Raw genomic sequence first — 15,922 nt, forward strand, 5'->3', positions numbered from 1 at the left:
TTGATTTAGTTAACTGAATTTCAATTCCCCAGATACTGTGGTGGAATTTGAACTCGTCCTCAGAAAATTGCCCGGGCCTTGTAAAATAACTAGTCTGGTTGCATCTCCACTATACAGCCATTTCTGCTAGGTGCTGGAGACTAACTAGCTTGTGTGGAATTCCATCCCAACATAAATCCGTGATCTTGTGGGAAAAAGTGTGAAGAAACGCAGTCCATGTGATGTGTTGGCTTTGAAACTATAATTGTACCATAGTATATTTCAGAGGGGAAGTTGGCAAGCCCAGAAACATTTCTTTGATCAGTGCCATAAATCTATTGGGAATGATCTGACAAATTATTGGGGTCCATCTTATTATTGCTCTATAGTAAGGATTATACTATAACTGGTCCAAGTTAAGTTTCCTAATTTCAACACACTAGTTAATGTGAAACAGTCGACTTTGTCCAGCTTCTTCTGAGTCCTCCTCCGTTCTTTTTTGAGACATAGCCTTTGTTTGAAAACAAAGCTCCTTCCTGAAGATCTAAATGCATTTTGAGCTGATAGATATGACCAAAATGTCTTAACATGGGAATTTCCCCCTTTTACTCTCTCCATCTTTAAGCTTGAAAGGGCCAGTTATGGCTCATTTTGAAGATAATAAATGTTCATCTTAACAAAGACAGTGTGCAAAAAGTTGTTTTTTATATGTGATTTTCATTTCAGATATATAGGATATATCTGTGAAATGGTTTCTGAAAAACCCACACTCCCACATTGCAAACCCCTCATCATTAAAACTGTCACTGTGAGCCCAGTCCCATGCTTCAATAAACAGAGGAATGGCTGCCGACCTTTCTTTGAGGTTTTTATTGGTGAAACAAAGATTTTTACAACTGCACAAGATTATGATAAAATGAGGTAGGTAACATTTAACCTTCGGGAGATATTATTGGATAGTTTTCTGTGCAGACTTCGTGAATATTTTGTGCATTTGATCAGTAAGTGATGTGAGTCCTACCAAAACAGTTATCACTACTGTTCAAAATATCAGAGCTTGGAAATGACAATGTTGATGTACACTCGTTATTTTAACACAATCATTGATCCATCTAAAACTGCATAATAACATTGTCAAAATAGTAGACAGAGGAGTGTTGCATGAATGTTTTCAAATGTTTATTAATATTGTGAACAATGATTTCTAGCTTTGGAGCTGGGGTGGCTGTGTAGAGGACCCCCATGGCTACTACACACAATACAGCTCTCTTCTCTTAGGCAGCCCCTTGGAATTAATGATGACTTGTTTCCTCTCTGGTCTGATGATTTCTGAGGTGGCTGATAAGTCCAATGCTGATCTACAGACTCTACCACATGAGGTACTTGAAGCGTTGGGTAAGTGGGCTGTTTGGAGATTTGTGCGCTCTCTCTGATGCCTCGACTCTGCCTCTATATTCCTGACAATGTCTCTCTGTTGTATACCTTCCCAGATGAGCCTTCTCTATTTTGGTCGGTTACAATCTAGGGACCCCCATGTGTTGGCAGAGATGTTTGACAATACAGCAATGAAACAACAAATGGTAGTACTTCCAATGGCTTAGTGACCAATGCATTGGCCAGTGGAAATGTGTGCCATACAGATAATAAAAGCCTAAACTTTGTTCCCAGTTGTGAGCTGAATTAGTTGATCTCAGCAGGACATCGCTGTTGAACCACTCTATTGTAGGCTTTAGATGAGGGCAGAATCAAGCTTGCCTGTATTATGCTCTCCATGGCTAATAGCATGCTGACGCATTCATTTTAGGCAATGAATTGGACAAGCTATCAGAGAGTTGGTAGTTTTATGAATATATGAAAATGAAAGACAGGTAAAGATTTAGTACCATCCAGCCCACACACTTGTGATTCTTTATTTATCACAAAAGATATGTACCCCATCCCACCTGGAGCTGTGCATTCCCCTGGGAGGATTAAAAACAAGCTAACTAGGTGAAAAAATTGAAAATTCTTGCCAAAGTCTTAGATGATTGAAACTAGCCCAGGAGATCTAATTAGCTCTGATTTATGTAACAAGATACCTACTTCCTATGTGGGGTGATTTCCAACCCAGTCAGAAGCAGATTCATTGCTTGGAGCAAGACAGCAAATTAACGTTCACCTCATGAACTGACAACCTATTCCACTCATCCACTGTTCTCTGGGAGACACAAAAAGAACTGCCCAACATCTGAGCTGGTTCTGCCCTTGGGTAATTTATGGCTGTAGCCCCTGGTCCTCAACCAATTCAGTTTAAATAATTGGTCGGCATAAAAACAATCCATTCTCTTCAATATTTCATATCATCCTATAATCTCTGCTTTTCTAAAATATACAGATTCAGCTCATTGAGCCTAAATGGATTACTAAGGTGTTTTAAACTGAGGATTAATCCTGTGGCATTCCTTTTCTATATGCTTTCAAAACCCTCTATTTGCTTTCAAAATCCTTAATATAAATAAGACCACAATTGGATACAGTATACTAACAGAGGCTTATATACAATACTAACAGGCCTAGCCAAGACATACAAAAATGAAAAGTATGCTTTCTTAAAATAATTGAATTGTTCTGTGGATACACCCAAGAATCATTTTACTTTGACTATAGCTTCAAAGGACTGGGCATTAGCCTTTAGAGACTGATGTGCTAATACACTCATCTTCCTTGTTCCAAGTGTGAGGCTTAGATGATTATATTTTAGGTCTATATTTTTTGGTTTATAAGATCTTCATGCTTTGGGATTGTATCTTTAAAATGTAGGTTAAATGAAAGGAGTCATGTGACCTATGCTGATATCTGTCTGACAGTAAGCATAGATGTTTAATTCTTAGGCTAAAAGGAGAGCCACATTGTGTTATTGAAAGTGAAGTGGAAAATGTTACCTGGGGACAATGACAGCTGTTTCTAAGTCTACTTTGAGAAGACCTTAAGTTTCCTAAAATTCAAAGATGTTATTGGTGTCAAGTTGTAAACAGTTGTGATGGAACCTTTCCCTTTGTTTCTAAGGTGGAAAGCAGTGGTAATTACAGATAGCTGATTGCCATTTCTACTTGGCTACAGGGCATGTATGTTTCCCATTGCCTTATGGAGAGGAGGGTAGAGAAAGCCATTTTGAGATCAAGATTCTGGCTTCTCTATAAACCCAGAGATATCATAAACAGAAGGGCAGTTGTAGTTTTTGTTCTTGAGTGATCTGGAGCTGACTGGGAGGGGGGAGAGCAAGAAGACAGATGTTGGCGTGAATAGATCTGCACCTTATGTAGAGAAAATGCTGAGTCCATCATTCACCATGCAGAATGCTGGTGGGAACTTGCACACTGTTTGAAAACCTACTTTGTGTGGTGTTAAAACACAGCTGGAAGGTTCACCTAACTGAAGCTTCAGTTAGCATACTCGGGGAAAACTCTCTCAGTAGAAGATAGGATTAGGAAAGGAAAAGAACTGAAGTAAAACCCTTGAGTTGTGAAACACTGGATTGGTTACAGAAGTGAATGTCTGCCTAAGAAACCAATTAATGTAATAAAATTGGGGTTTTCAATTAACAGTAAACATAGAAAGGGGTAACTTTGGTTGTTTAATGTATGTGTTGCCTATGAAAAGTTGTTCATGTTTAATTCATAGTGTCTTGGCTTTAGTCATTGGTACAATAAAAGTTTGTTTAAAACATGAAATCTTTACATGTCAAAGGAAGTTCAAATTTCTCTCTGAACCATTATCAATCTCGATGAAGATCAGCACGCACTTCCTTTCACCACTGGTTTTTAATTTTTTTCCTTCTAGGATGTATGTATATTTAGCATTTGATATGCCTGTGCACACCCTTCTAAGTTAAGTATAATTTCCCAAACACAGGCTCAATCCCCCATCCCCTCATTCAGACCAGTTTGTAATAATCAAACAACTGTTAGCCTTCTAACTCTCATGTTTTTGGGCATAGTCCACAAACTAGCAGATCATTCCCTGAACATTTACATGAAGTTCATTGATTAAAATCGTAAACATCAAAAGTCCTAACAATAATCGGTCTGCAAACAGATTTGAACCGATTTACAACTATTTTCTGCTGACTGGCACCCAGCCAAATCGCAATCCATTGCAGCAGGTTGCCACTAATTCCACAGATTCGTCTTGTAGAGAAGTCTACACTTAAGCAATACAAGATCAAGAACTGGTGGACAATGTCGACTGAATTATCCTCCTCTGTTAAACTTATTCTCCAAAAATGTCTTAGATTGGCAAGTCACAACCTTCTTTTCTGGAGTCTTTGTTGGTTGTCCCCAGCATTTGCTGTGCACGTGGACACCTGCTCCATCCCTAATGATTCCTTGAGTATCTTCCCTATCTCCTGATGTCAAACTAATGGGACTAGAGTTACCTGTTTCTGCCTTAACCTCCTCTTTAAAAATAGGCTATATTAACCACCTTCCGCTCTGAGAGCAGTTCCTAACTCTGATGGCCTCTGGCACTGTACTGATGAGGAGGGAATTAGATGGTAAAAGATGCAATTTATGGACCCAACCACAACATGTGTCGAAGTTCTAATTGTGGCTCATTGTAGCACATCAGTATCCAAGTGCTGGTTTGTTGTACAATAAGCAAATAGTTGTATTTTGAGTAAAGAAATAAAATGAAGTAAGAATAAAGCAGCAGCGAACCTGTCGGCATACTGATTTGCTTCACTGTACAAAGGCACAACATTTATTCCTGGACTTGACAGCTATGTTGATGGGAAATGTTTTAAAGTAGAATGGAGATGAAACCTTAGGTTTGATTCTTACGCATTTTCACACATTTAACTTTAGTAGTATATTATACCCTATATTTTGTGATATAACTGGTGTTAAATACAACTGAAGTATTTGACTAATTTTTTGAGCTATGTTCAGAGACAGTGAAATGAATATGAATTAACTTTTGTTCAAGTTTTGAAGGGGCCAAACACTTGCAAAATTACAGTTATTGTGATTTTTTTTTTGTTTTGAGTGACCTACAGCATTGACATAATGGGCATGCTCTAATTGATAATTATGTATAGATGATTTTGGGATTTTTATTAGGAGATTGAATAAATGCCTGGTCATGTATTATACCCCCCAATATTTAAAATCTTTTGAAAATTACTATCCAACTCTTTCTGATACTGCCACTCATATTAGTGATACCTTAAATGTATAAATCACATATTGTTCTCTAGAAGTCTGTTTTCCTCCATCCAATTAAGTCTTATTATTTTTCTTAAACTCTATTTAATAGAAGGCTTTTATCATATTTTTAAATTTCTTAAATCCCAAAGAGAACACCGAATCCAGGAGGGAAAAGTATTTTCTTCTTTGGGTGTTAGTGCCCATGGTGATGTCATTGTTGCTGCCTTTCATATGCGATCGACAATTGGTGGAAGACTTCAAGCAAAGGTTGGTCCATATCGCATCAAATACTAACTCAATCCCATCCAATGAATAGTATTATATGAATTATATAAACTCCACACCAAAACATAGGAAAGCACAAAATTATGCGTATTTTCCAGCTTCTGAAGTTGAAGCCTCTCAAGTTAAATAGAGTTGCTCTGACATGCACAAGAGACTTTGCCATCACTGGAATGATGGAGAAGCTCATGCTTTCTTCATCCCCAAGTTTCGAAGCATTGAAAATCATTTGGACTTCCCCATTGGTATTCCACAACCTCTATTAGTATGGGACAGTGCCTAAGTAAAAAGAATAATTTGAATTATCAGCTAACATGCAGATCAAAAGAGAAGCTGGGTTGTTAGCAATTTGGTGGTAATGGGGTCAAAGAAACAGGACATAGATCTTCTGGGCAAGATGTATTTGCAAGGGGCAGGGGAATAGATGGGTGAAAAACTAGAAAGGTGTGGGCTCAGGAGTAGGTAGATCAAACAGGAGGTTGTTGGAGGGGATAGGAGGAGGTTTGGCTTGGGCCATGGGTAGAGGGTTAAGAAGTAGTAGCTGAACAATGAAGGAAGGAAGAAAATCCTGCATTTATAAAGCACTTTTCACAATGACCAGATGTCTCTAAAGCACTTTACAGCCAATAAAGAGCTTTCAAAGTGTAGTCTTTGTTGTAATGTCGGAAACATGGCAGCCAATTTGTGCACAGGAAAGCTCTCAAACAGCAAGCTGATAATTTGTTTTTTTTGATTGAGGGATAAATATTGGTCAGGACATCAGGGATAACTCCCCTGTTTTTCTTCAAAATACTGCCACTGGATGTTTTGCATGTTTTAGATGGGGCCTTGATTTGAAGTCTCATACAAAGGACAGCACCTCCTTCAGTGCAGCACTCCCTTAGTACTGCATTTAAGTTTTGGCCTTGATTTCTGTGCCCATGACCTGGAGTGAAACCTGAATCCGGAACATTGATTCAGAGTCAAGAGCGCTAGCAACTGTGTCATAGCTGACACTGAACAAATAGTCTCCATCTAAATGATCACAAAATCCATGAGATCCTCACACTTGTTGGAGGGGAGGTTGGAAGACAATAGATAGCGGTGAAGAGAAGCTGAGAGTTATCTTCATTCTCCAGGATCATTCCAGAGTAGGTGATTTTGGCAGAGGAAGGTGAGGCCCAATTGGGCTTGATGTAGTCTGACCAGATTTGGTCATGGATGGCTAAACCAGTAAAGCACAGATGCACTCAAAAAAGTGTCCCTTAGTCACAAGTGAATGAAGATTAGATTAACAACAGGGGAAATGAACAGGAAGGTAGCAGTGAAAGGTTACTGGGGACAAAGATAGAAAAAAATAAAAAACAAACAAGATGATGAGGCAAAACAAGCTCTCCTATTTATCTGGTAGCTCATTCTATGTCTCAATCTCTTCTCCAGCAAATCCTTCTGGTAACCATTTGAACCGATTTATACTCTGTTTCAACAGCCTTCTCTAGAAATGTATTCTGTAACTGTGGGCGAAGGTGTTCTCCACGTTCCTTGTTTTTAAAAATTAATGGTCCTTTTGTTATTTGAACTCTTCACCCCAGTGAATAATCCATTTGGATCCACTTTGTTCAGTCCTTAGGAAAGTTAGTCACCTCAATGCAATGTCTCTTCCAAATATAGTGTACTTATGCTATGTTTTGGTTTCCAGTCACCCTCCCTATCCCTGGATCTTTTTGCTGACAGCTTATTTGTCCATGAAGGCCTTTTGCACTCTTTCTTTTATTTACTTATTAAAACTGTTCGCACAACCTGTTGTTTAAGCCTCATAAACTTGCAAGTTACTGACCGTAGACAGAAGGAAATCATTTTAGTAAAATCCTGCGGCTTCAAGATCTCCAATCTGACAGAGCAACCTACATAGTATCAAAACGTAGCCAGTCTGTGAAAATGGCAACTTGGTTGAAAATGATTGGCACTCATCATATTCAGTGCAATAAACTGTATTCATTGTAATTTTGCGAAATGGAATTCTTGTTCTGTACATACTTTAGCATGAGCTTTGCCTCCTTCTTATTAGAATTTGAGATTTTTTTTTCTCTATCCACTTTAGTTAACAAACACACAAATATTCCAGATCCAAGTCCATACTGGATTCATTGCTCCTGGAACTTCTGTATTAAAGTTTACAAAGTGAGTAATAACTTGCTTAATGTGATTTTATTCAATGAAAATACACTTATAGACCTTTTGTTTCCACAGAAACAATTTTGTGTCCCAAAGGCAATATTTATTGACTTTCATGAAATTTTAATACTTTTAATACTTCTGCAATCTGTGTATTTTGGAATTTGTGTTTGAAATTCTTGTTTTGCAGAATTAAATTAGTCAATTTCTCTCTTATAGAGTTGGTCAGTTCAGAATTGCAGATAATTTTTCATCATTTACAATAGATAAATGTGATTAAAGTGTTACAGTTAAAGGTCAAGCAAAACCTCAATGTGAATTGGAAAATATGGAAATATGCAGCAGCTCAATTAACATCTGAAAAGAGAAAGTTAAGTATCTCTTTGGGAAGAAACCCTTCAATAATGCAATATTGCAATATAGAGAATAGTTCCAACAAAATTTCTGAAATTTATTCTTTTAAAATGCTTGCTGACGTTCCTTTCCAATATTTTCCATTTTGAGTAGAAATGTTATTGGTTACATTACTGTCTGTAACTTTCCAGTAATTAATATTCCCTTCCTCTCATGAAAGAATTGTAAAATTTCTGTGCTATTTCATAAGTAACTTCTTGCCAAATATTGGGTAATACGTGTAAATATTGCAGATGGAGATGCGGATAACTTGGCCAGAGTGTTATACTTCTGTGCTCGCCAACTTCTAATTTTCCATTTATGGAAGAAACTGTCTGTCTGGAATATTGTGAGCATAGATACCAATTTTTATTTTTGTAACAAATACCCATTCCTATCCCTATTTTCTAGATATCTTGTGATGCAAAGCAGAAGTAATAGAGTTGCCCCAGACAATTAATTTTTATATAAATATTTGATACTGTTATAATCTCAAAGGAGACCATTTGAATTTAAAAAACACATTTGAATTCCGAGTTACTAACTGAAAGAACTGTGCCAAAAGATTCCACCCAAGATTCTCCTCAGTGTTCCAGCTATTTTCCAAGGTATGAGACTTGTTGGGGTCCTTCACTGATGTTTGGTCAGATGACCCACCAACTGTCTTGCCCAGAATTAACTCTGCTTCCACTTTCTACCCTTCTCTCACCTGTGCCCAGTCCATCTCCGACCATTCCCTTCCCCTCCTTGACTTCTGTTTCAATATCTGGCGACAGATTATCAACTAATATTCATTATGAGCTCACTGACTCTCTCAGCTACTTTTCTTCACAACCTATAACTTGTAAGGACTCCATTCTATCCTCCAAGTTCCTCCATCTCTGTTGCATTTGTTCTGATGGTGCAACATTCCACATCAGTAATTCTGAGATGCCGTCTTTTTCCTCAACCCATCGTGATTGACAAGACCCTCAACCACATTTGCTACATTTCTGCTCTCGCCCATTCCACGTCCAGGACCACAGTGGAGTTCCCCTTGTCCTCCCCTTCCATCCCAGCAGCCTCCATATATAGTGAATCATTTTCAGTCATTTCCGCTACCTCAAGTGTGATGGCACCACCAAACACAGCTTTGGTGCAAACATGGAAAACTGTGCATGTATGACCCTTTCTCGGCTGACACATGCGCTGACACCTTGAGGCCCACTGGGAACTATAGTTCCAGAAACTCCCAATTAAGGTAAGTTTGTTTTTTTTCTCTTGATTTTTATCACATTTGCCCTTTAATTGACGCTGATGGACTACCTGTCACTGCCGCTTACAAGCCCGCCTTTGGTGAGAGCACATGGAGGTAGAAGCATGTTGGAGAGCCAACCATGTAAAGTTCTTATACTTAGCAAGTGAAGGAGGAGACCAGAAGTCGGTCTTAGCTTTAGATTTATTCATAAAGGGTGGCATAGCAAGTGCATAGTGCATAACTGTACACTCCACCAGCATTGTCAATAAGTGTCTATTTATATGTGCAAAAGTCATCAAGGGTTGGGGGCACTCATAGGATAGACATATTAACACACATGACCTGCAACTTTCCAAATTTGTTCCTGGCCCCACCTCAAGCTCCTTCTGTGGGGGAACTGGGAAGATTCGGCTGTTGTGTACCTAAAGATGTGCTGACCTATAATTATACTGCATTTTCACATATGATTCCTATATTTCAATCTACAAATAAAGAAAAAAAAAGCATTGGTAATTGAGGTGGTGAGCTGTAAAATGAGAAGAAGAGTGTCAACGTTTTGGTAAAAGAACGCTGAAATCTGTGACAAAATATCTCTTAGAAATTATACCATAAATGAATGTATGCAATAAGAACATGAGTATCCAAGGTCATATTTGTTACAAACCGCATGCTGCTAATGCAGAATTATTGGAACATGGAAGCAAGTGAGGAATGAGGAGTGTCCATTAAAGAGGCAGCAACCAGAGTACCTGATCAAATTTTCCCATCATTACTACCTGACAACTTGGAGATCAACAGAGAAAGGGAAGCAAGACAAACCATCACTAAGTGAAAGTACCTGCGTAAGAAGATCTAATTGTCAATTTTGGCTGTAGATGCACATGGGGGAGCAATAATAGAGCTATAATAGATTTAAGCTTCAGAGATATAAGGTAGTAAAAAATCTTTTTCATAATTTATTTTCAACCCATTTGTCAGGGATGGGTGGTAAAAGCATGCTCACTAAAGTAATTTAATCTTGGAGCAAAGTAAGTGCTTGTGTTTCACAGCACAAAGCCAGGTTTCTATGCCAATAGACAGATTATACAGTTAATTGGTTGAACTTTGACTCTATTTCCATGTTTATTTATTCAGTACAATGATCTTCGATTATTTATACAAGATTTGAATCTTACATTGTATAAACTTCTGAGGTGGAACCTAAGTATAAACCAATTCGCAAAATTCTTTGACCAGGTGACAAACTCTGAGTGACCCAAGGGTTAGTTTACTTAACAATTTAATATTGTGACTTTGAAGGAACAGCATAATATGTTGTGCATTGCATGGTATAACACTCCTGTCCTTATGAAAGAGTAACATCCAACCCATTGTGAGCAGTACTAAAGGAGATGAATTTTTGAAGAACCAAGGGAGATCTTGTGTTCCTGGACTAAGTACAGTTTGAAGAATGTGCAAATAGACCCAACAAGGGTCTACACTATGGATGAGTCAACCTTCCAAATGTCTGAGAGATGGCAAACCTCCATGTGGACCATCACTGCATTATAAGTTACTTAAGTTAATACCTTGTTTATCTAGAGCAGCTACAGTTCAGCATTCTGTATCAATCCAAAATACCACTGTGAAATATTAGGTGATGTGTCTTGCACCATTACTCAAATAAGCACCACTAAGATTTTTTGTATGTAAAAGGATACAAATACAAGTACTTCTGCTTGTTAACAAGTTGTTCAAAGGGGCCTAATTAAACAGCTGAAATGGCTGTTGGAGAAATAATGATCTTAACCTTCCAAATCCATGACCTCTACCACCAAGAAAGACGAGGGCGGCAGGTGCATGGGAAAACCACCATCTGCAAATTCCCCTGCAAACCACTCACCATCCTGACTTGGAAATATATTGCATTGTTGCTGGGTCAAAATCCTGGAATTCCCTTCCTAACAGCACTGTGGGTGTATATACACCACGTGGACTGCAGCGGTTCAAGAAGATGGCTCACCACTACTTTCTCAAGGGAAATTAGGCATTGGCAATAAATGCTGGCCATGCCAGCAATGTCTACGCCCCTGGAAAGAATAAATAATTTAAAAAAGGACTTTTGAATTTGTGAATACTTGTCCATCTTGGAAGAAATGCCAGATTTGAGAAAAATTAAAATAATTTAAGAAAAAGTTGGTAAGAAACATCTAAGTCACTTAACACCACCATGTTTCTCACCCTTAGACCTGAATTGGATGCCTGTGATTCTCCAGAGAAATATCCTCCATTGTTTCACGTGATACTGGAAGTAGAAGTTGAATCGTCTGATAAACGATTTGACCTGACTCCTCCCTGGGAACATTTGAACACCAAAGATCTTACTCCCAACACCCTCTTCTCAAGCCACCGAGAACATCAAGAAACATTAGCAGCAGGTATTGGTATTTTTGTTATTGTGAATTAGCATTAGCTATAGCATTTAACATGTGGATCAGCTTTTACTCATTCCCCTGGAGTTAATGCAGGCAATTGCTTTTAGAATGATAACTTTTAAAAATCTTGGACCTAATGTTGATCTTGTGCAGCTGGAATGTAACTGAGACGTGGACAGTTCTTTCCAGCTGCCTGCAGTGTTTAGCAGCATGTAATGGTGGGAAGTGTGTTTGCACCTGCAATCTACTACACCACTGTTACCATCCAGCCTCACTGCTGTTTGGTGATCCTCAGTGGTATAGGCGAAGGCTGTTTGACTGTCCATTCAATTATGCTGGGTGCTTATTCGTGGAGATTTGAAAGAGAAAGGAATTATATGGAAAAAAGGAAGGGCATGTTTCTTCCTCCAGCCCAAAAATATTAAGTCTGATAACCACATTTTTAACTGCATTTTTTTAGGTTGGAATTTCAAAACTGGTGAGTAAACATCATTGGTTTGAAATGATAGGTGACTTTTTATGATGAAAAGTTTCAGTTTTATTTTTAAAGCTTTGTAGAAACTGAATTCATAATCAGTGGGTAAATTATCTGAAGGCTAAGATCTGGTCTTAGTGGAATATCCAATACCCAGCAGTCACCTGTTGTACAATTCTCTTATTTTTTTAATATTCGACGTGTATTGAAGCAAGGGGAGATCCATTTTTTGGATTTGCCCAACAAATAGTCAAAACACTTCACTGGGGAATAACTGACTTTAAAAAAAAAATTGTGACACCTACATGAAAGAACAAGCTTCAAAAAAAACCCCAACATTTCTCCCTTTTGTAGGTGGTGTAAATTTTATGATTTAGCACTCTCCATGCAGAGCTTTGCATGTTGAAGTGCATATTGAGAATTCAGATGCATTGTCACCTCTACACCCAAATTCTTGATGTACACACCTGTCCTTGGGCTAATGTTTTCAAGAAAGTAGAAGTGCAGTAAGAAATATCAGCAATCTATTAAATTTTGGTGTCATGAAAAATAAATTGCCTGTAGATACTTAAATGGAGCTGCAGTTTTTTCAGATCTAGTCCAGATCATGGAAATCATATGTTAAATCACCTGTGGGTAGGGTGCTCCTTTGTTACTTGGGTAAGGCTAGAAAGTTCCTCTTTGCTGAGAATTGGAGTGAAAAGTGTAGTATTGAAACATTGATTCTCCAGTAACGTGACTTTTCTTGCTGCAGGTAAAGCTGCTATAGACACTGTGGCCGAAGTGGAAACCTCATCAGATAACTTAAAGAGCACAGGACAAAGTACGTTTTTTCCATCCCTGGCCTGGCAAGGTATCTAAACACTGCTGCATAGTTATATGACACTTTGGGTTACCTTTCATCATGTATCCTAAAAACAAATTTCTGTGTTCTAAAAGTGTGAATTAACTTTGGAAGAGGACTACAAATAGTTTTAGGAATTAATGAACCAGTTGCATTAGGGATTATCTTAATTTTTCTTGTTGTAATGGTGTAAAATGGACAATAGCAGATTTCACCCCTCCCTGGTTTACACTTCCATTGACTTCAGTGGGGGGAAAAATCGAGCAGAGTGTGTTACATCATTAAAAGTTAAAGTTATCCCCATTTTTGTATGTCTTCAAAGCAGCTTTGTATGATGTAAAATAAATATAATGTGGGCTTTGAGTCAAAGACCTGACTGCGGATCATTTTAAAATAAAGGGGTGTGAGACCACTTCTAGGCAGTAATCTCATACCATTTGGTTTTCACACCAGCTTCAGTATTATGACAATTTGATGCAAAAGTAAGTTTAAAAAGATCACAGACCTGACTGGTAGCTACAAAGTATCATCATTTTGCCTGTTGCTTTTTAACTCATGCAAAATTTTATCCACCTTTTATTGGGGAAGAGTTTTATTTCTTTCCCCACTTCATTTTTTGTTAATTCAAATGCCAATTCCTTTTTAGCAAGTTGAGGTCTTTATTTAAAATGTAACCATTTCTCAAAATATTTTTCTAGAAACAAAAGGTGATAAGAATGGTGCTAATCCATCATCGGAAGATCGAACAGCTCTTGTGAATGAGGATAGTGAGCCGTCAGATGATGAACTTCTGTCCTTGTCAAGCCAGCACAGTACTGCTAGCATGGATAAACAGCATGGGACACCAAAAAGTGGCAATAAGCAGGTGCTTTCTCGATCCTCAGCACCTGAAAGTGTGGATCTTCTTGACTTCAATGGAGGTGCCACAAGCCAGACCTTTCCTAGTACTGCTCCAGCCAAACCTCTGCCAACTAACTCTGACTTACTCAATGACTTGTTTGGTAGCACCTCTTCCATCCCATCAACACATGGGAGTAGTGGTGCTCCAGGTTCAGCACATTCCACCCCTCGCAAGTCTGCAGGCTCTCCTTCTCTATCATCATCACCAAAGATGAGTGAAGGTATTGTAGCTATACAGTTGAGCATTGCGAATTTTGAAAATGAGCCTTGTGTTAACTGAGCAATTTTAGTCTTGAGTTAATTTCAGACAGATTAGAAAGAAGTTCATTTTTATAACTTGGCAAAATGCTATACTGGTTTAAAATGAATTATTTAGTTACCTAGGTAAACATTCATTGCAAGACCCACAAACAGCAAAGAGATGAATGTCAAGTTAATCTATTTTAGACTTTGTTGGTGAGAGAATAATGTTAGCCCAGGCATCATGAGAATCTTTGAGTAGCACAGTGAGATACAACATTTGGCCAGGTAGTTGATGGTGAGGAAGACTGCTGTAGACTACAGAAAAATATCAATGGACTGGTCAGGTGGGTAGAAAAATGTGCAAACAGAATTCAATCTGGGGAAGTGTGAGGCCATGTAAGGAAATGCACAATTAATGGCAGGATATAAGCGTGGCGGAAAACAGGGATCTTTAGAGTGTATGTCCACAGATCCTTGAAGGTAGCAGGACAGGTGGATAAGACATGTAATGAGGCATACAGGATACTTTCTTTTATTACCTGAGGCATAGAATATAAGAACAGGGAGGTTATGCTAAAATTGTATGAAAGACTACTTAGACCTTAGCTAGAGTACTGCATGCAGTTTTGGTCATTGCTTTACAGGAAGGATATGGTCGCATAAGAGGGGTACATAGGAAGTTTGTGTGGATTTTGCCAGGAATGGAGAATTTTAGCTATGGGAAAAGATTAGATAGACTGGGATTGATTTCTTTGGAACAGAGGAGACTGAGGAGAGATTTAATTGAGGTGTATAAAATTATGAGGGGGCTGGATAAAATGGTTAGGAGGGACCCACTAAAAAGGTAAGAGACAATATAAAACTGAAACAAAAATCTAGCTTTGTATTGTCAGAAAACTTAGATACTTTACTTTCAGTCTCTTTGTCGAAGTTGTTAATAGAAATTGTTAACAGCTGAGGCCCCAGCATTATTCCTTGCAGCACTCCACTAGTGACAACCTACCAACTTGAAAATGCATGTTTATCCTTACTCTCTGCTCCCTGTCTTTTAAGCAGTGCTCCATACATGCTAATATATTTTCCCCAACTCCATTGCATATCTTGCCTCTTTACCTTTTGTGTGGCACCTTACTGAGTGCCTTTTGGAAATCCAAGAACACCACATTCACTGGTACCCTCCTAGTTACATCTCAAAAAAACTACAATTGTTAAACACAATTTCCCTTTCATAAAGCTATGCTGACTTTGTCTGATCATATTATGTTTTTTTACGTGCATTGTTAAGATTTCCTTAATAATAGATTGCAACATTTTCCCAATGACTTTCTGGCTAACTTGCTCTGTTCTGTTTTCTCTCTTACTGCTTTCTTGAATGGTGCCATTACCTTTGCTAACTGCCAATCTGCTGGGGCCATTCTATAATCTAGGAAGTGTTTAGAAAGTCATAACCGGTGCATCCACTGTCTCTGCATCTAGCTCTTTTAGAACCCTGGGATGTAGGCCATAAGGTGCTGAGGATTTGATGGTTTTTTTGTCCCTTAAGTTTCTTTAATCCTTTTTCTCTGCTGATATTAATTACTTTAAGTTTGTCAGCCCATTATTAAACCCTTGGTTTCCCTTTTTCTGGTATGTAACTTGTGTCTTCTATGAACATTATTGTGAAAAAATGTTTAAAGTTCTGGTCAGGGATTAGATCCTTCTTGTATGATAGAATCACCTATAAGGAGCTTGTTCTGGTAGCCATCTGTGTAATGGTTTCAAAGACTCTTTTAATTGAATCTGTAAGTCATTCCTACATTTGTAACTCGATACTTTAAT

General features: G+C 38.2%; 1 protein-coding gene across 2 annotated transcripts in view; it reads left to right on the forward strand.

Moving 5' to 3' along the window:
• dnajc6 (DnaJ (Hsp40) homolog, subfamily C, member 6) overlaps positions 1-15,922 on the forward strand; it is a 112,163-nt gene that overhangs the window by 65,383 nt on the left and 30,858 nt on the right. The window contains exons 8-13 of one of the 2 annotated variants that reach the window (XM_041208383.1): positions 706-900; positions 5,312-5,429; positions 7,525-7,604; positions 11,455-11,645; positions 12,872-12,970; positions 13,660-14,082. In XM_041208383.1, coding sequence (XP_041064317.1) covers positions 706-900; positions 5,312-5,429; positions 7,525-7,604; positions 11,455-11,645; positions 12,872-12,970; positions 13,660-14,082 — 1,106 coding nt within the window. The remainder of the gene's footprint in view (positions 1-705; positions 901-5,311; positions 5,430-7,524; positions 7,605-11,454; positions 11,646-12,871; positions 12,971-13,659; positions 14,083-15,922) is intronic. The other variant, XM_041208382.1, reaches the window with a different exon arrangement.

This window comes from Carcharodon carcharias, chromosome 16 (assembly GCF_017639515.1).
Source record: "Carcharodon carcharias isolate sCarCar2 chromosome 16, sCarCar2.pri, whole genome shotgun sequence".
Classification (NCBI taxonomy): Eukaryota; Metazoa; Chordata; class Chondrichthyes; order Lamniformes; family Lamnidae; genus Carcharodon; species Carcharodon carcharias.